Below are 20689 nucleotides of genomic sequence, written 5' to 3' on the forward strand. Positions count from 1 at the left end.
TTCTCTACAGGCTTCCTTCTTTTCATTCTGTAATTTATGTTAGTGTTGTGGAGTAACTACAATGTTGTTGATCCATCCTCAGTTTTCTCCTATCACAGCCATTAAACTTGTAAAGTCACCTTTGGTGAAATCCCTGAGCGGTTTCCTTCCTCTCCAGCAACTGAGTTATGAAGGACGCCTGTATCTTTGTAATGACTGGGTGTATTGAGACACCATACAAAGTGTAATTAATAACTTCACCATGCTCAAAGGGATATTTAGTGTCTGCTTTTTTATTTACATTACATTTACATTTAAGTGATTTAGCAGACGCTCTTATCCAGAGCGACTTACAAATTGGTGCATTCACCTTATGACATCCAGTGGAACAGCCACTTTACAATAGTGCATCTAAATCTTTTAAGGGGTGGGGGGGGGGTGAGAAGGATTACTTTATCCTATCCTAGGTATTCCTTAAAGAGGTGGGGTTTCACCCATCTACCAATAGGTGCCCTTCTTTGCAAGGCATTGGAAAACCTTCCTGGTCTTTGTGGTTGTATCTGTGTTTGATATTCACTGCTTGACCGAGGGACCAGAAATCATGTTGATCACTATACAACTTATGTGACTTGTTAAGCAAATGTTTACTTATTTAAGCTTGCCATAACAAATGGGTTGAATACCTGACTCCAGAAATTATGTCTAAAAACACAATTCCACTTTGGTATTAATGGGGCGTCTAATCTGAATGTAATCCGTTTTAAATTCAGGCTGTAACATAACAAAATGGGGGGGGAATATATATTTGTATCTCAAAAGTTCTGTCTGACCTCCCGGTCCCGTCCTCAGCATGAAAAAATGCAGACCGCGCCACATTGATCTCTGTCGGGGATATGCAGCCCTCTACAAAATGTTCAATCATTTTTGTTTCACTTTGAAAGGTTGTGGACATCGGTACCAAAAAAAAATTTGGGAATTTATTCCCTTTTAAATTTCAAGGCAGTAAAATGTGAAGACTGTGTAAGGAGTGTGTGGACTTTTATTAGGCGTTATATATCGAGATTTGTAAAATGAGGAGAAAATGATCTTGTCTACTTGTTAAAGCTAATGTACTACAGTGAAGTTTATCTCCCAGACCTAAGCTTATACAGATCAAACCAAGATACTCCAGTGTACTGAGACCCTGAGAAAAGGAAAGGTGCTCAGTGTCCGAAGGCTAAAGCTTTTGCCAGGAAATCAATTGATTGAATCTGAGGCGAGATAGACTCTAATGAAATCAAATATTACATTTGGGAGTCATGTCCCAGCTTTTTTCCATATTCATTTCTAAATCCATTTTTTTTGACACAGCCCTTATGACTCAGTAGCCGGCTGTGATAGATCACGGTGGAGATTGCAGAGTGCCTCAACGGGCCATTAGTAGAACACTCTCAATTCCCTCCAAAGCCTTATGGGAAGTATGTCTACATCTCTGTTACTCAGTCGGGGTAACCATCAGGGACAGGGAGTACACAGATGGGGGTGGGGTTGTAGAACCTATGTATCATCATCATCATCATCATCATCGTAATTCAAGATATCATCATCATAATTCAAGATATCATCATCATGAGCTTTGATACAAATCTGCACAATTATAGCTAGCCTAATCTTTGAATCGTATATATAAAAAAAAACTACGCCGTCCCCTAGCAAATAATCATCAACCTTGAGATGAACCTAGATAGATGTGTATCTGGAATGTTTTTCCTTTTTTCCTGTTGCCGAGCAGAGCAAGCAGCAGCAGCAGGGTCCCCCCCCCCCACATAGACTTGAATTGATTAGTTCCCCTAGCTGAGGGCATATTCAACGTGTCCCCACCCCCCCACCAGGCAACTCTTCCCCGCTGATCGCTGGCTCACACATGCTCCTCCTCTCTTCTGCAGTGTCTCTCTCTCCATCGCTCTCCTCAGGAAGCTCCTGCGGGGGAGCCAGGTTTTTGATTGGCTGACGGCCGAGACGGCAGAGCACTATTAATATTGTTTTTACCTCCGACGAGGAGGTGGGGGGTGCTGTCCTGTGGGTCTGGCCAACAGCCCCTGCTTTATGTGCCCAATAGTCAATTAGAGGCGGCGCCCGGCTGAGACGACAGGGATGCAGGGTTAATTGCAGAGGACCAAACAGCTGGCTCTATCAGGGCCCATTGTGCATTGCAGCAGTTGTCACGGCAATCCAGGGCCAGCCTGTAATCGCTAACTAGTCAGCCCTGTGGCAGATGACACCTCCATTAGCACAAGGCAGGTATTGTTCAGCGAGCAAAGCCGTCTCTAGCTCCCCCCTCCACCCCCGCCTGCGCCTCCTTTCATGGCCCAGCTTTTGTCCGGTGTTGGTAACAGAGGGGGGCGGAGAGGATGTCTGTCATAGGATCAGGGTCTATCTAGCCCAGGGCCAAACGATAGGCACGGGTCAAGGGTGTCCCTTCGCAACGATGCATTTTCATATCGTTCCATTCCCGAACGGCAATGCGTTTGAACAAGTCAAACTTTTTCCAAAGTAAGTGATTCAAGCATGAGGGATTCGAAGGCTGTTCTACACATGAATTATTAACTTGAATAGCTCCATAACAATGAGGTGGAAAGGGCAAAGCGTCGCTTGCTTGCTCCGTGGAGACAGGATAGATTGAATATGCAGCAGGATGGTGGAAGGGGGGGAAAAAAAGTAGATTAGCATGGCTTGGCCTAAAAGCATTGTAATTTATAGGGACCTGTGGTTTTAAAAGGACACAAGGGGGTGGGTGATGGGGCCCCGGACTGCAGCGGATAATGCAGGATAATGCCCTCTCTGGGCTTCGCTCGTGCTGACAGCTCATGCACATTTAACAGCAGCTTCTCTTCTCTGGAGAAGAAGTTCCCGGTGAACCTGGTGGATGTTGCACTGCTGCTGACCGAGTGTTTTCTTTCATCTCTCTCGCTCTTTCTCTCACTACGAATCAACTCCTGTTGGAAATGCCCTAACCCTGTTATCCTCACAGCCTCTGCTTATTTGGTCAAAGCTAATGCGTGTTATGTGCTCATCGTTCTGTGAAGACATCATTGCAAACCGCTCAACCACATGGTCTTTACACCCCTCTTTTTTTCAACTTAAATAGTATTTTCTTTGGCTTTGTTGCTGTAGAAAGAAAGAAAGGGGATGGATGAATGTGTATAAGTAAGCGCCACATTGCTGCCACTGGCTGAGAGTAAAGATTGAGAACATAGCAGATCTGATGTGTCGGTGTTACCCGTTGGTTTCACTACTAACTAGAAATGTCTCCAACCTGCTCATGATTTCAGAACATTTGGAGCTCTAATAAATGGGAGAAAGGAGGGAGAGGATTTCAGGCAGTTCTTTCCGGCTTATTCCTGTGAATATTCAATTAAGCCACTAATTAGAATGCAAAGCAGTTTTATGCTCCTCTGAATTTCATACTGCACTCTCTCTGCACAACCTCTGACTCCTCATCCCTGTCTGTCTCTCCTTTTCTGCGCTCCTATTTTCCCTCCCTCCCTCCCTCCCTCCCTCCCTCCCTCCCTCCCTCCCTCCCTCACTTTCCCTCACTTTCTCCTTTGCCTCCATCTCGCCTAACTCTACACTCTCCTGCTCAGTCCATCTGCCACTGCTTCTATTGATCAACACAATTTGACCCCTCACTTGGAAGAAGTGCACCAAATTGAATGGATTTTTTTAGAGTCTGATCCCGTTCTCAATTCTCTCCTTATTGCTGTTTCATACCCTTCCCTCCTCCAACCCCATACACAGAAAAATGTGTTCATCAAAATTCAGAGTACCGCTGGCTAATTAAAGGAGTGTTAATTGAGTGTTCAGGATTGAGCTACACACGAGCACACAAACCACCCACAAAGATGGCACAGGGCACCCCAAGGATGATGTGCTTGGGGAGCTCCACGTCACTCAAAAGACAGAGGGGAGAACAGTTACATCCACCCCATCTGCTTTGTTCTTTTAGTGTCTAAGCCGGGGGAGGGGGGTACTATTAATTCTGGTATATGGAATTGTTTTAATAAAGTCATACCAAGGATCATTTTGCTATTTGATTTGGAATTTTAAGACCCCTTGAAGTTTGAAAAATATCGTAAAACATTTTTTTGAGGATTTTTTTTCTTCGGGGGGCTTAATGCCATTAGCCCATACAGACACATTTAATAACTGATTCACTACATGGAACAACAAATGGTCCCAAAAACATACCAAAAGGAAGTTTTTTCCTTAGTGCCTCTCCTATATCTGAGATGGGTCCCGTGTAGCTCAGTTGGTAGAGCATGGCGCTTGCAATGCCAGGGTTGTGGGTTTGATTCCCACAGGGGACCACTTTGAAAATGTATGCACTCACTACTGTAAGTTGCTCTGGATAAGAGCGTCTGCTAAATGACTCAAATGTAAATATAAGAAATATCAGGAAACATTTATTTAGTTTATTTTTTATTTATTACATGTAACTCCATAACAGTCTATATACAGTACCAGTCAAAAGGAGTTTTCTTTACTTGTGCTATTTTCTACATTGTAGAATAATAGTGAAGACATCAAAACTATGAAATGACACATATGGAATCATGTAGTAACCAACATTTTTTAAACAAATCAAAATATTTTTAGATTCTTCAAAGTAGCCACTCTTTGCCTTGATGACAGCTTTGCACACTCTTGGCATTCTCTCAACCAGCTTCACCTGGAATGCTTTTCCAACAGTCTTGAAGCTATTCCCACATATGCTGAGCACTTGTTGGCTGCTTTTCCTTCACTCTGCGGTCCACTTCATCCCAAACCATCTCAATTGGGGCCGTCATTGTAAATAAGAATGTGTTCTTAACTGACTTGCCTTGTTAAATAAAATAAAAATACAAACAATTTGGGCTGAGGTAGGGTTTATTGTGGAGGCCAGGTCATCTGATGCAGCACTTCATCACTCTCCTTGGTCTACCGACGGACACTTGTGGAGGTCGTAGAGTAAAAGGGAGAACACTATTGTGTTTGTGAGGGTCATCTTTCCATAGAGGGATTTTGAGGATGTCTCATGGTCTAACAGACACTGCTCTAACTCTGTTACCTTTCACCGCAGATGCAGAAGTGCGACATAGGCGGATTTGGTGGATTGAGACTCATCCAATGCAAAAAAAACGTATATTTCTGGCTTAAACTGACAGAGTATGTGGATTTTTTTTATTATGCTAATAAACCTTAGGGGTTAAAGAGCTTCACGATTCTGTTGAGAAAGACCCTCTGCTGTTCAGTTCACTTCAGTTCTGTCTTGCCATGCTATGGTGTATACACACAAACACATAGCCTCTCTCACTCGGGTGCGAGGCGCTAATGAGCCATGGCATTTCGAGATGTGCCTGCTCTGACACACAGGCATTGTGTGCCAGGCGCTGGGTGATTAAGGACGAAGGTCAGTCCGTTAATTGCCTCCCTGCCATCTCCTCTCCCTGGCGTGGGAGCCAAACCCAGCTCCCAGCTCTCACCACCACTAGCTGTACGGTGCTGGCTCTGCCACTTATCTTCACTGCTATAGTATATACACAATTGAAACGTATGGTATGAGGATGACCTCACTATGAAGTCTGGGTTTGGATAGTGATATTGTAACATTACGCTATGAAGCTGTGCTTGTCTTTTCCGTTTTTTCTCTGTTCGGTGAGGCCGTTTCAGATGTGCATGTGAGAGTGCCGGTCGTCACCTCATGCCTTGTTGTGGAAAATAAAAAGTGTCTTATTCCATCCCCAAAGAAAATAATTAATCCGTACTACGCTGTCGTGTGTTGAAATGAAGCAAGTGTGAAGCATTTAGCCCAGGAGGCATTGCAGGCTGTCGCCTGCACAGGCACCTGTTGTCGTCCCTGCCCTACATTTCAGCAGAGCGCACAGAGCAGAGCATAACAACATGCTCCACTGATGCCACTGTGTTTGTGTGCGCATATGCACGTAGGTGCATGTGTGTGTACACGTGAGTGTGTGTACAGGAAACCCTAGCCCTGTGAGGAGGAGGTAGGGAAGCTCAGCTGAAGGCAGTGACGGGCACCTCAGTGGCCTCAACACCGTTAGGCGCTCTCCTTTCACCTCCTCTATGCCCTTCGCTTGCTTATCCTGCAAACCCACAGCTCCTCCTGGGAGAAGACTGATGAAGATCCCCTGGCCATGCACATCAAACAGCACGTCAAAGTGTGTGTGTGTGTCACATTTAATCAACTCTGCAACTAACAGAATAGTAGGCAACTAGAATCCGAAAGAGCACAGACGTTCATTTGCCTCCTCCTCCTCTTCCTCGGTGCCAGTAGGCTCTAATAACCGGAAGCCTTTGTGGGGCTGAGATGGGTTTTGTGGGACCTGTCAAGCCTCTAATCCCTGTGGCCTCTGAAGTGTGAAACCCTTTGATGCCAGGTCGCTCCCCAAAGGCTCTGCCTGTTGACAAACAACGGGCGAGCCAAGGAGAGATGGAAGGAGACTGAGGAGATCGGGAGTAGTGGAACTTTTGTCCGCAGCAGAAGGAGAGACAGCACAGTAGAGTCTGACATGGAAAATATGGACTCAGTCACTGACAAGGAATGAGTATTTGCCACCCTTGAATGAATCTTCTGGTTGTTTTGCAACATTTTTTAAATTCATGTGGCAGTAATTAGGGGGAATGATGGGCATGTTGCAGGGGGGGGTGAGGAGGGGCACAGCCCCTTGATATGCCAAAGCAGAATATCGCTCCTGATTTAAACCATGTGATGATCAAATATGTTTATTTAAAAATGCAGCCAGCCCATTTGCATGTGGACCGCCGAATGCCGAGATTTTTTCTTCTTCTTTGGAGCACATTAAATAAGTCTTCTGTCAGTTTCCCCTGCCTGTGGGAACATCAAAGCGTGTTGCAATCAACGCTGTCACCAGGGAAGGTTAGGTTGGGAGAATTGTGCCCCAGTCAGGCAGCCTCAGTCCTGCTGCCCACTGATCTGGATCTCTATGTTCATGCCTGTGTCCTTCTAAGGACAGTCAAGAATTCCTTGGTTTCCGAGTCATATATGACCCTTTCAGCCCAACCCATTACAATGTGATCAGATTCATTTACAGCCATAAACATAACATTGTATTTTTTTCAACCTTTTACTCCAGTGGGCTAAATAGTCTTAAACAAAAAATCTACTTTGAAACTAAAGTATACACCTCACACTCATGGTTATGGGTTTAAAAACACCTGTACCATGTCAGATATACAGTTGAAACATATTATATTTAGAGTTTGCATCCCGATATTACACTTTATATACATATATCACAGAAGACTAAAATATAACAAAACCGTTTCACGTAGAAACACTGGATTTCCAGCATTTAAATTTGTTTAATTAATTATGAAAAATATGAATAAAATTCCCCACTCGAGGGTGAGGGTGATTTGGTCATTTGACTGCAGGAAAGGGATACTACATTGTCTCTCTTGTCTTATTTAGGACCAGTTGTGATGCTGGAGTCTAATCGTACTGTCATTGACTATTGAAAAGGTTGTGATGTGTATACCTAATATATTTGCTTGAAGCATCAATATGTTTTATTTACTTCAACAATCTCCCAAGTGGCACAGCGGTCTGAAGCGCTGCATCTCAGTGCTAGAGGCGTCACTACAGACCCTGGTTTGATCTTGGGCTGTATCACAACCGGCTGTGATCGGGAGTCCCATAGGGCGGCGCACAATTGGCCCAGTGTCGTCCGGGTTAGGGGAGGGTTTGGCTGTCATTGTAAAATAACCATTTGTTCTTACTTGACTTGCCTATTTAAATAAATGTTAAATAAAATAGTATTGTCTTGTAGTTGGAGCATTCACAATTTCACAGACGCAAATAATATGCAAGTTCTAACTCCCAATTTATTTCCTTTATGATATGGATCTTGTAGATTTAATAATTTTCACAGTTGGAGGCCCATTGAATAGTAGAAATGAACTTCTCATGCTATCAGTAATGGGAGCAGAAGAATAAGTGTTGGTGACTGCTTGGCTGTAAAGTCTCTTTAAACTGAAATGGAGTGAGTCCCGCTCATACAGCCCCTTGCCTCGAAACTCCTCAGGTCACCACGACATTCGCTGACTGGCGCGTTTCTATTTTGTTTAGTCTTGGTGTTTTTTTTTGTTCGCTTTTGCATAAAAAAAACATTTTTTTAAGGGGTTGCGAGTCATTGGTGGCAGATGATTTATTTATGTGAAATTGAGTTCTTCCCCCGATGCCCCTCTTTTTGTTGCACGTTGTTAAAGGTGACAGGCAAAGGTCTCCATAAAAACCACAACACTTAAATAATAAAGAACTTTTTGGGCGACACGACCAAATTGACATAGAAATGTTAGGTATAGATCTGTAAATTCTCACTGAAAGCAAATCTTAGAAGCGGTAGATCTGTTCTTTGTGCACTATTTATATGCTTCCCGTTCTTAAGTTTCGTTTTTGCGTCTTTGTACACCAGCTTTAAACAGCTGAAAATGTAATACTTTTGGTTATGGAAAATACATTTCACAGCGGTTTAGATGGTACATTGATTATCTGCACTATACTTGCTTGTTTTGTCACATAAACCGAAATTAGGCTAAATATTTGAATTTTATCAACCAGGAAATGGTGGAGCCTCAACAACATCTTTGCCTAAGAGTACATTTTAGTTGTCATTTCTACTTTTTGGTGAAGATGTCATTTTCTGGCCATAGAATGAATGGATGATGTTATTTGAGAGCAGAAAGGAAAGAGCAATGGCTAATACTGCAAGGAACACAAGCTACAGACATGGCTTTTATGAGTAATTTTCTGGATCAGAAATTAAACGAATGAAACTGACAGGATGTGAGAAGACACTTGTATATCTGGGAAATAAACATGTATGTCAATCATTATTCATATTCAGATAATGAGATATAATCTAGATAGCTAATTAGCTAGCTATAGCTGGACAGTGTATTGCCAAGTAATGTGCTGAGGCTGCCATTCAAACAGCTAAGACTAGCTGGCTAACTAGCTAGCTAAATGTTTTAGTTGGTAAGACTGGTTGTATGAAACAACACATGTATAATGAATGTTAGCCAGCTAGTTACCTAGCTAATAAACTTAGTTTACTTATTGGGAAACAATATGTATGCTATCTAGCTAGCTACACTGGCTGCAGCCATTGCAGACAAAAAGCTAACTAGCTAACCAAAATGTGGCTAACTATCACATGAAAACAATGAAGCTATTTCTGATCGAATGTTACCATATGTAGATAGCTAGACCCTTTCTTACTAAATGTACTGTGAACTCAAGGTTAGCTAGCTAGTAAGCAAACATTAGCTAGCCCAAGTGTGGTTTAGCTAGCCAAAAACATTCATGATCATGATCTCTCCTAGGGAAATTGCTTTTAAAAGCATATACTCATACACAAATACTCTTACTACTTTGAGCTGGCCCTTAATAAAGATCACTGTAAACAGTAGTGTCGTTTCAAGTGATGTATTATAGTTAGATAGAAGGAGAACAGCATCTTGTCTTCTCATTCTGCAGCATAAATCTGCTCCGACCACCGACTGTCACAGTGCAGCACTAGTGAAAAATATAAACGACTTTGAAATCCCAGTAGCTAGCTACAGCCAGACTATCAAGGTTATCTCTTAACAGATTAGCTTGATCAAATGTGAAATTGAGTTCTGATTGTGTTCTCAACAGTACAATATCGAGCATGTGATATGTGGAATTTGAACATTTTCAAATTCTGGAATTTTCACAATGCCCTCAAATGACATCCTCTCCAAACATTCCAAAAGAGAATGTTGACAGGTAGTCATGCCTGTTTTAGTGTTAAGGTTTGGAAAGACAGGGAAACCTTTGCCTGTCAACTTTAAGTAGCCATGAAATTGCCTGAATATCATTTAAATCCAATCTCTGTACCCCACCCCCCAACACTGACAAATAATGGTGGGCTTTTAGAAAGGGACATTTTCCTGATTTGCCACCTCATCGCTGGGTCGATTAAGCTGTCGCTACCTGAGTAAAGGCCAATAATACTAGTCTGGGTGACCGAACTCAGACGTTGTGGGATTTCATTTGGGGTTTGGAATGGCTCCAAGTACTAGGTAGCGTACCACAACCACCATTTAGTTGTGAGTGACAGAGGATCTTGCTTATGATAGTGGAATTCTGGCACTAGGCAGGATATCTAGCTAGTGTTACAGCCATAGAAATACATAGTAATATGCAGTCATATGTACATATGTGTTCTAGTGAATTCTGTGGACCCCGTATACTGAAATTACAGAGAAATAAAAACTATATAAGCCATATGCCAATTTCAATCTAAACTTTACAATTCAGAGATTTTAAAACTAAACCTTTTGGAGTTACACTTTACTATGTTCATTCTTTATTGTTTTGTAGCAGCAGGGTTGAAACACATTGTATTAAACGTGACTTGCTATTCTCATTATTTAGCTCACCCTGAAACCAGGTTAAGAATTCCCTACAGATGGTTAATTGTGATTTTAGCTAGGGTTTCCATCGCCCCATCTCCAAGTAGTCCTGGGTCGAATCATTGAGGAAGGGTAAAACCCAGTAAGTGATACTACTTATAAATCTCAACTGTGCCACTGCAATTAAATATGCTTCTCTACCCCCTCCCCCTCCTCCCTCTCCTCATATCAAAGGCTAACCCAATTCGACGCTAAAGAGAGTCTGAATTAATTTCACAAAGCACTGATTTAACAGTGCCTAAGGTGCCAGCCTTCAACAAAATTAGTTTATTTTTATTTTTAAAGATCCATTCGTCGTGGGATATACTTTCACAGGGGGGGGGGGTGAAAATGAGATGGAGGGGTCCTGGGGTCCAGCAACATTAAGGCAGTTATATACAATTTAAAATATTACATGACATGACATTTCATAACACTTCACAACACATTAAGTCTGTTCCCTCAAGCCACTACTCTCTATCACATATCTACAATACAAAATCCACGTGTGTGTGTGTCGAGTGCGTGTCTTATCATGTGTATGTGTGTCTGTGCCTGTGTGTATCTCTTTACAGTACTCGCTGTACACCATAAGGTGTATTTTTCTGTTTTTTAATTCTGATTCTACTGCTTGCACCAGTTACCTAATGCGTAGTAGAGTTCCATGTAGCCATGGCTCTATGTAGTACTCCAATAGTCTGTTCTGGACTTGGGGATTGTGAAGAGACCTTTGATGGCATGTCCTGTAGAGTATGCATGGGTGTCAGAGCTGTGTGCTAGTAGTTTAAACAGACAGCTCGGTGCATTCAGCATGTCAACACTTCTTACAAAAACAAGTAGCGATGAAGTCCATTCCTTCTCCACTTGGTGCCATGAGAGATTTACATGCATATTATTAATGTTATCTCTCCTTGTACATTTAACCTCTTGCTCCTACCTGACACGCAGGCGTCCCATCTAGACATCTGGAAATGCAAATGCGCTACGCTAAATGCTAATAGCACTCGTTAAAACTCAAACGTTCATTAAAATATACATGCAGGGTACTGAATTAAAGCTACACTCGTTGTGAATCCAGGCAACAAGTCAGATTTTTAAAATGCTTTTCGGCGAAAGCATGAGAAGCTATTATCTGATAGCATGTAACACCCCAAAAGACCCGCAGGGGACGTAAACAAAATAATTAGCATAGTCGGCGCTACACAAAACGCACAAATAAAATATAAAACATTCATTACCTTTGACCATCTTCTTTGTTGGCACTCCTAGATGTCCCATAAACATCACTATTGGGTCTTTTTTTCTATTAAATCGGTCCATATATAGCCTAGATATCGATCTATGAAGACTGTGTGATCAAGGAAAAAAATAGCGTTTTATAACGTAACGTCATTTTTTAAAATTAAAAAAGTCGACGATAAACTTTCACAAAACACTTCGAAATACTTTTGTAATGCAACTTTAGGTATTAGTAAACGTTAATAAGCGATCAAATTGATCACGAGGCGATGTATATTCTATAGCTGTACGTCTGGAAATAATGTCCGGGTAAATCTCAACCAAAATATCCGGTCGGAGACCGGAAGAAAGGCGCTGCCTTGCGTCCGTTTGACCAAGAAACAAATCGTAGGCAAATGGCAAGACTGTTCACATTGTGTGGAAGCTGTAGGTATCGCAACCTCGGCCCCATTTAATGTCGTTCACGTTTAACAATGGGTTCAAGTGGCGCATGGATATATTTTCCCATTTTCAGTGATCAGATTTTCCTGCACTTTTCGATGAAACGCACGTTCTGTTATAGTCACAGCCGTGATTTAACCAGTTTTATAAACGTCTGAGTGTTTTCTATCCACACATACTAATCATATGCATATACTATATTCCTGGCATGAGTAGCAGGGCGCTGAAATGTTGCGCAATTTTTAACAGAATGTTCGAAAAAGTAGAGGGTCGACTTGAGGTTAAGGGCCAGCCGTGCTGCCCTGTTCTAAGCCAATTGTAATTTTCCAAGGTCCCTTTGTTGCACCTGAACCCACGACTGAACAGTACGAAAAAACTAGAGCCTGTAGGACCAGCCTTGTTGATAGTGTTATTAAAAATGCAGAGCAGCTCTTTATTATGGATAGACTTCTCCCCGTCTTAGCTACTGTTGTATCAATATGTTTTGACCATGAGAGTTTACAATCCAGGATTACTCCAAGCAGTTTAGTCACCTCAACTTGCTCAATTTCCACATTATTTATTACAAGATTTAGTTGAGGTTTAAGGTTTAGTGAATTATTTTTCCCAAGTACAATGCTTTTAGTTTTGGAAATATTTAAGATGAACTTACTCCTTGCCACCCATTCTGAAACGAACTGCAGTTCTTTCTCAAGCGCAGCAGTGATTTCACTTGCTGTAGTAGCTGACTTGTATAGTGTTGAGTCATCCGCGTACCTAGATACACTGGCGTTATTCAAGGCCAGTGGCATTTCATTAGTAAACATTTTAAAAAGTAAGGGGCCTAGACCACTGCCCTGGGGAATTCCTGATTCTACCTGGATTATGTTGGAGAGGCTTCCACTAAAGAACACCCTCTGTAATTCTGTTAGACCGGTAACTCTTTATCCACAATATAGCAAGGGGTTTAAAGCCATAACACATGTTTTTCCATCAGCAGACTAAGATCGATAATGTCAAAAGCCGCACTGAAGTCTAACAAAACAGATCACACAATATTTTTATCATCAATTTCTCTCAGCTAGTCATCAGTCATTTGTGTAAGTGTTGTGCTTGTTGAATATCCTACCCTATAAGTGTGGTGACCTGTACTGACTTATTACTTTGTTCCATGCTTAGCTCTGTCTCTTGTGCTCACTCCCATGTGTCTCTTGTCTATTTATCTTGCAGGTGACATGGTGGTTCCCATGCATTCTCCCCGCTACCCCAGCGTGGCTGAGCTGGATGCCTACGCCCAGAAGACGCAGAGCAGCCCACTCTCCATCAAGATCTTCCCCACCAACATCAGAGTTCCCCAGCACAAGCACCTTAACCGGACTGTGAACGGCTTTGACACCACAGGTAGCCAGCGCTACAGCCCCTACCCACACCTCCATACCGGCGGCTACACAGGCCTCCTGGCCATTGTCAAGGTCTCTTCCCCCTTCGCCCCCACTAAGGGCGTCCTCAAGAACTCGGAAGGCAGGCGAACTAAGCTTTCCCCAGCCCAAATAGCTGTCGCCCCATACCCTCCCCCTAGCAGTAGTACTTTAGCCAATGGCCACTGCCGGATGGTGTACCACACTGGACCCTCGCAGCCCCCCGAGGCCCCTGGTCTCTCCCTCTCGGTGCCCCCTAACGTCACTGTGGCCGGCTCTGGGATCCCTGTGACAGGGGGACGAGGCCTGGTCCAGCTACCCCCACAGTCCAACCTCCCTTCCATCCAGAGCATCATCTATCAAATCAACCAACACTGCCAGGCCCAGGCTCTGCAGCAGGTGTGCCAGGGTGCAAACTCCTCCACCGCACCCTCTACCAACCCCAGCCCCTCCAAGCAGGGTGCGGGGGGTATCATGGGGGTATCCTCCTGCTCCTCGGGAGGCGGCTACGTGGGCGGCATGGCGCCCCAGCCTAACCTGGTGTACACAGGGGCAGGGCTGCCGCTGGCGGTGCACAGTGGCGAGGCCATGAAGGCCGGGATGTACTCGGACAGCATGGACTACATCCTGTGGCAGAAACAGCAACAGCAGCAGCAGGCTGTGCTTCGCATGTATAGTGCGGGCAGCGGGGGAGGAGGGGCCATCAGTAAGTCCCCTGAAAGCTGTGGTGCCCCGGGGGGAGCAGGGATCATGGCCCAGGCGCAGGTGTCATCCTCCTCCTCCTCCAGACCCTACCACCTGACGGGGGGAAGTGGAGGGGGTGGGGGGTGCCTGGACAAGGTCAGCTCCTCCCCTCTGAACTGCATGGGGATGCATGGGAACTTCTCGGTGGGCCAGTACTTTGCCCCACCCTGGAACAGCGTGCTGGTCACCCCCGACAGTGACTGTTACAACCCGCACCAGGAGCTCCTGGGGACCACCACCCGAGGGCCAGCCACTGGGGGGCACAGGGAGATGGGCTACCCCCACCACCATCATCCCCACCATCACCACCACCACCATCATCACCACCACCCCGCAATAGACAGCGGGAGCGGGGGATGCCTGTGCTGCAGCTTGCCCAGTAAGAACCAGCTGTGCAACACATCGGTGCTGAGCAGCAGCCTGCAGTCTCTGGAGTACCTGATCAACGATGTCCATCCGCCCTGCATCAAAGAGCAGATGCTGGGCAAAGGCTACGAGACTGTGTCGGTGCCACGGCTGTTGGACCACCAGCACGCGCACATCCGCCTCCCAGTTTACAGATAGAGCGTGGGGGGATGAGGGCGAGAGTCAGGGGACAAGAATGAATGAATGACGCGAAATCTGGATCAAAAGCTGAGGGACAGAGAAGAAGACCTTGATTTCCTGGGGACATATAGGCCTGTTGAGACTGGCACTGCTTGAAGCAGCTCGGAGGCTCCAGGGAGGGAAGCGATGGTGTTAGAGTGGATCTTGTGTTGGGTGACGGGCTGGGGGGTTTCTCCCTCCCAGCCCAGACTGGTTATTTATCAGTCAGGGAGAAAAAGGATTTCGGTGGTTTTGGGTGCCCTGGCAGAAGATTCTCCAGATGTCCCATAGTGTGGTTTGCCAACAGGAATTTGGGGGTGATTTTATTTGTATTTGTTCCTTTCTTGTTTTATTGTTGTTGTTGTTTTGAGTCGATTCAACTTTTTTGGTGAGAATTCTAGCTGGTTATGAAAGTGCATACAGCCACCTCTGTTGTTCCCCCATCCAAATACAAAGCAACTGGGGTGCTATAGTCACAAAGAAGGCCCGAAAGGGCCAAAGGGTAGGGCTGCTTTCTAAAGTCCCTAAAGAAATACATCATACTCGCACACATTTTCATACATACACATGCACACACTCAAAAACTCATACACACATGTCACAATGTTGAATGAAACATATATGACAATATTAGTAATTATTGTTGTTATAATTGATCCCATAAATTGCACTGCTTGGAGTTTAAAACTTTGTTAACTTTGGAGTTTGGAATTGGGTAGTTTGGATATGATATATTTAAGAAACTTGAAAACTTGAACCTATTTTTGTTGTTTTCTATATTTGTAGGTATATTATATGCATAGGCTGCTATGGGGGAAAAGTGTCTCAAAATGCTTTTTTATTGTTTCTTGTTATTCCTCCTCAAGCTGACGTGCAGTTTCTGATGTCCTGGTATAAGGCATAGTCGCTGCTCTGGTTCTGTAACCTAGCCAGAGAGCTATCTTCTCTAAACAACACTGGAATCTACAGTACATCTTGAAAACACTTACTAAAAAGAAAATGTTGCAACAAAAAAAAAAATGTTTTTTTTTTCTCTATTGAAGATTGTTACTGTCTGATTGGGAGGTTTTCCAGCATGACCTCTTGTGTGTGGTTTAGTTATACATCTTTTAATATATTTATTTTAATATATTCCTTTTAATCCCTAGATTTGTTTTCCCTAAACTCACCCCCCCCCACAAAAAACCCCAGTTTAGGAATCTGAAAAATGAGGCTGAATCAGCTTTTTGCTATGGGAGGCTTTTGACTTTGTTCCGTTATAGTGCTATTCCTGTCATGCCTCCCTTTTATAAGTATGGTAGAAGTGGGATATCCCTTTTCACTTCTGGGCACTATCATATAGGAGGAGTGAGAGCTGGGACCAAAAGGGAGTCTTGATGTGAAACAATCATGCCCTGTTCTCTCGGGTGATGTGAGATGAGACAAGGTACACTGCTTTTTCCTGGTCCGTTTCAGCCCATGGTTGAGACGCGTTGAGCCCGAGTCATTCGTTGACTTTAGGATTCAGAACATTGAAATATTTATTATGACTGTGAGTTTCCCTTGAATGTACTGCACTTAAATTACTGAAATGTCTAATGCCTTGGCTTGAGGGACTCGAGTGAAAATAAAATGTAAAAAATAATAATAATAATTGATCAGTGCAGCAGTCCTATGGTCCTAAATTAGCATTTCCTTGGTCAGTCAAATTTCACTGGTAAATTGAGTTTATTAACTGGAGAGAGCGCTGAGTCTTTGTCACGTGGAAATGCTGGCAACAGTGGATATTTATGAAGTGCAATTATTATGACTGTATTAACATTTTTCTCTGAGCTTACACCAAAAAAATGTAAACTACAGTTGTAAATACATTCCCAATGTACCACGTGCCCGATCCCCATACTTTTCTGTTTTGAGGTGTAAAATAAATCTTATTTAAGAATATATTCAGAAGCCACATCTTGGCTGTGAGGTCTGTCATTATTTATTAAAAAAAAAAAAAAATCCGCAAAATTGATAGAGAAAAATATGGACTCAAGCCAAATATCTATGATTCTTGATTCTTGAGAGGGTCATATTTTTGGCAAGTCTCATCGTGGTGTGTATAGATCTGAGGTTTGTGTGTGGAATGTGTGTTAAAGTTGAACTGAAACCATTTAGGAAGCAAGGGTCCTTTTTAATAACCTTATACGATCAACAACCATGTCCCAAAGGCTTCATAAATGCTTTTGTGATCACCGTGGAACCTCTTCCACAAAAAAGAACCTTTATATAATGGATTGATCTTTCTTTTAAATTTGCCACAATGTGTTCAAGTAGCCGCGTCCATACCATTGTTCATATAGGCCTACCGCTGACAGAAAGTAGTTATCGACCTACAGTCTTTTCTATCCCAGGATTTGAAGATATTCCAACTCTATATCCTTAGCTTTAGTAGAGATGACTAACGGCAAAACTGAAACTGTCATCGTTTTGCACCTCAACGCATCAGCAAATGTGATTTGCATTTCCCCCTCAAGATAACCCTCTTTACCATGAGCCTTAAAGTGGCAATCAGCAGTTGAAACATTACCAAAGTGTTTTCCCCACCACTATTTCGGTAAAAAGCAGGGTGACGGGGCTGGAGAAATGTAATTACTCTCAAATTTAAAGACAGCTATGGATGCAAGGACTTACCATCCATGGTATCCAAATGATAGTTTAACCATGTTATGAGGCTGTACGGTGTTTGTTTACATTTACAATGTTTACAAACAATGGAGTATAAAGAGCTTATATTTTGTGTTCTGATGGGGTGCGACAGTTAACTAAGCTCATGAGGCATATATAAGGTTGGGGCGGCAGGGTGGCCTAGTGGTTAGAGCATTGGAATAGTAACCGAAAGTTAGTTTGAATCCCTGAGCTGACAAGGTACAAAGCTGCTGTTCTGCCCCTGAACAGGCAGTTAACCCACTGTTCCTATGCTGTCATTGAAAATAAGATTTTGTTTTTAACTGACTTGCCTAGGTAAATAAAGGTAAAATAAAAATAAATGTAAAAAACAAGTTATACAGTGCTGGGAAAAAGTATTTGCTCCCTTTTATAGTTTTCTCTACTTTTGTGTATGTTTGATACTGAATATTATTAGATATTCCCCCAAATCCTAATATTAGAGAAAGGGAACTCGAATGAACAAATAACACAACAATTAAACACTTATTTCCTAAACAAAGTTATTCAACACCTTGTCACGCCCTGGCCATAGAGAGGCTTTTATTCTCTATTTTGGTTAGGCCAGGGTGTGACTAGGGTGGTCAGTCTATTTCTATGTTTTCTGTTTCTATGTTTTGGCCAGGTATGGTTCTCAATCAGGGACGGCTGTCTATCATTGTCTCTGATTGGGAATCATACTTAGGCAGCCTGTTTTGCCACCTTAGTTGTGGGTAGTTTACTTTGTTATAGTGGCCTGTATAGCTCTAGTAAGCGTCACGTTCGTTTTGTTGTTTCTTGTTTTGTTGGCAACATTCATAATAAAAAGAAATGTACGCTCACCACGCTGCACCTTGGTCCGGTCATTTCCCTGACGACGTTCGTGACAGAACTACCCACCACAAACGGACTAAGCGGCGTGGCCGGAAGGAGCAGCTTTTTCTGGAGGAATGGACATGGGAGGACATCCTGAATGGGAAAGGATCCTGGAAGTGGGAGGAGATCCTGGCTGGAAAGGATCACCTGCCGTGGGAGCAGGTGGAAGCAGCGAGGAAGGCGGAGGCAGTGAGAAAAAGGGGCCCAGGATTACACAGGGTCACAGCTGGCACGAAAGACCGGGAGGCCACTCCAAAAACATTTTTGGTGGAGGCACACGGGGAGTGTGGCAGAGTCAGGATTCAGATCTGAGCCAACTCCTCGTGCTTACCTTAAGGAACGTGGTACTGGTCAGGCACCGTGTTATGTGGTGGAGCGCACAGTGTCTCCAGTGCGCATTCACAGCCTGGTGCGCTACATTCCAGCTCCCCGCATTGGACGGGCTAGAGTGGGCATCCAGCCAGGATGGATGGTGCCAGCCGGCTCAGCGCGCCTGGCCTCCAGTGCGTCTCTTCGACCCAGGATATCCTGCACCCTGTGTCTCCGGTGCGTCTGCACAGCCCAGTGCGTCCTGTGCCAGCGCTCCGCATTTACCGGGCAAAGGTAACCATCCAGCCAGGACGGGTTGTGCAGGCTCTACGCTCGAGTCCTCCAGTGCGCCTCCACGGCCCAGTGTATCCGGTGCATACACCAAGAACCAAGCCTCCAGTATGTCTCCTGGTAAGCCCTGTGGCAGCTCCACGCACCAGGCTGCCTATACGTCTCCTCACTCCAGTGATGATCCATGACACAAAGCCTCCACTGATGATCCATGGCACGAAGCCTCCAGTGATGATCCATGGCACGAAGCCTCCAGTGATGATCCATGGCACGAAGCCTCCAGTGATGATCCATGGCACGAAGCCTCCAGTGATGATCCATGGCACGAAGCCTCCAGTGATGATCCATGGCACGAAGCCTCCAGTGATGATCCATGGCACGAAGCCTCCAGTGATGATCCATGGCACGAAGCATCCAGTGATGATTCATGGCACGGAGCCTCCGGCGACGGTCTCCAGTCCGGAGCCTACGGCGACGGCCTCCAGTCTGGGGCCTGCGGCGAGGGTCCCCAGTCCAGAGGCGCCACCAAAGTGGGGGGTGCCAGAGGTGGAGCGGGGTCTGTGTCCCGCACCGGAGCCGCCACCGAAGTAGATGCCCACCCGGACCCTGCCCTATAGAGTCAGGTTTTGCAGCCGGAGTCCGCACCTTTCGGGGGGGGGGGGTACTACTGTCACGCCCTGGCCATAGAGAGGCTTTTATTCTCTATTTTGGTTAGGCCAGGGTGTAACTAGGGTGGGCATTCTAGTTTCTTTATTTCTATGTTTTGGCCGGGTATGGTTCTCAATCAGGGACAGCTGTCTATCGTTGTCTCTGATTGGGAATAATACTTAGGCAGACTTTGTTAGTGGCCTGTATAGCCCTAGTAAGCTTCACGTTCGTTTTGTTGTTTCTTGTTTTTGTTGGCGACATTCATAATAAAAATAAATGTATGCTCACCAGTCTGCACCTTGCTCCGGTCATTTCCCTGACGACGTTCGTGACACACCCAATGCCCCTGTGTGAAAAAGTAATTGCCCCCTTCCACTCCATAACTGGTTGTGCCACCTTTAGCTGTAATGACTCCAACCAAACGCTTCCTCAAGTTGTTGATCAGTCTCTCATGTAGCTGTGGCCCACTCTTCCATGCAGAAGTACTTTAACTCAGGAGCATTTGTGGGTTTTCAAGCATGAATTGCTCGTTTCAAGTCCTGCCACAACATCTCAATTGGGATTAGGCCTGGACATTGACTAGGCCATTCAAAAACTTCACATATGCTGCTTTTGAAACATTTTCATGTCAACTTGATTGTGTGTTTTGGATCATTGTCTTGCTGCATGACCCATCTGGGCGTTAGCTTCAGCTCACAGACAGACAGGCCATCCGTCTGTAAGCTGAAGCTGAAGTGCAGTTGGGTCATGCAGCAAGACAATGATCCACAACACACATGAAAATGGCAACAAACAAAAAAATTGACGTTTTGGAAAAACCTAGTCAAAGTCCAGAACTAATCCCAATTGAGATGTTGTTACAGGACTTGAAATGAGCAGTTCATGCTTGAAAACCCACAAATGTCGCAGAGTTAAAGCAGTTCTGCATGGAAGAGTGGGCCAAAATCCCTCCACAGAGACGTGAGAGACTAATCAACAACTACAGGAAGTGTTTGGTTGGAGTCATTGCAGCTAAAGGTGGCACAACCAGTTAT

At 44.2% G+C, this 20689-nt stretch overlaps 1 protein-coding gene and 1 non-coding gene across 2 annotated transcripts in view; both read left to right on the plus strand.

The window, feature by feature from the left end:
* Window positions 1-16787, plus strand: part of fam222aa (family with sequence similarity 222 member Aa) — a 78996-nt gene extending 62209 nt beyond the window's left edge. The window contains exon 3 of the mRNA XM_029677521.2: window positions 13348-16787. Within this exon, the coding sequence (XP_029533381.1) occupies window positions 13348-14843 (1496 nt within the window). The 3' untranslated portion in view covers window positions 14844-16787. The remainder of the gene's footprint in view (window positions 1-13347) is intronic.
* trnaa-ugc (transfer RNA alanine (anticodon UGC)) lies at window positions 4251-4326 on the plus strand. The gene has a single exon. It is a non-coding gene; the product is annotated as a tRNA-Ala (tRNA).
* Window positions 16788-20689: the final 3902 nt, after the last annotated feature.

Source organism: Oncorhynchus nerka, linkage group LG13 (assembly GCF_034236695.1).
Source record: "Oncorhynchus nerka isolate Pitt River linkage group LG13, Oner_Uvic_2.0, whole genome shotgun sequence".
Lineage (NCBI taxonomy): Eukaryota > Metazoa > Chordata > Actinopteri > Salmoniformes > Salmonidae > Oncorhynchus > Oncorhynchus nerka.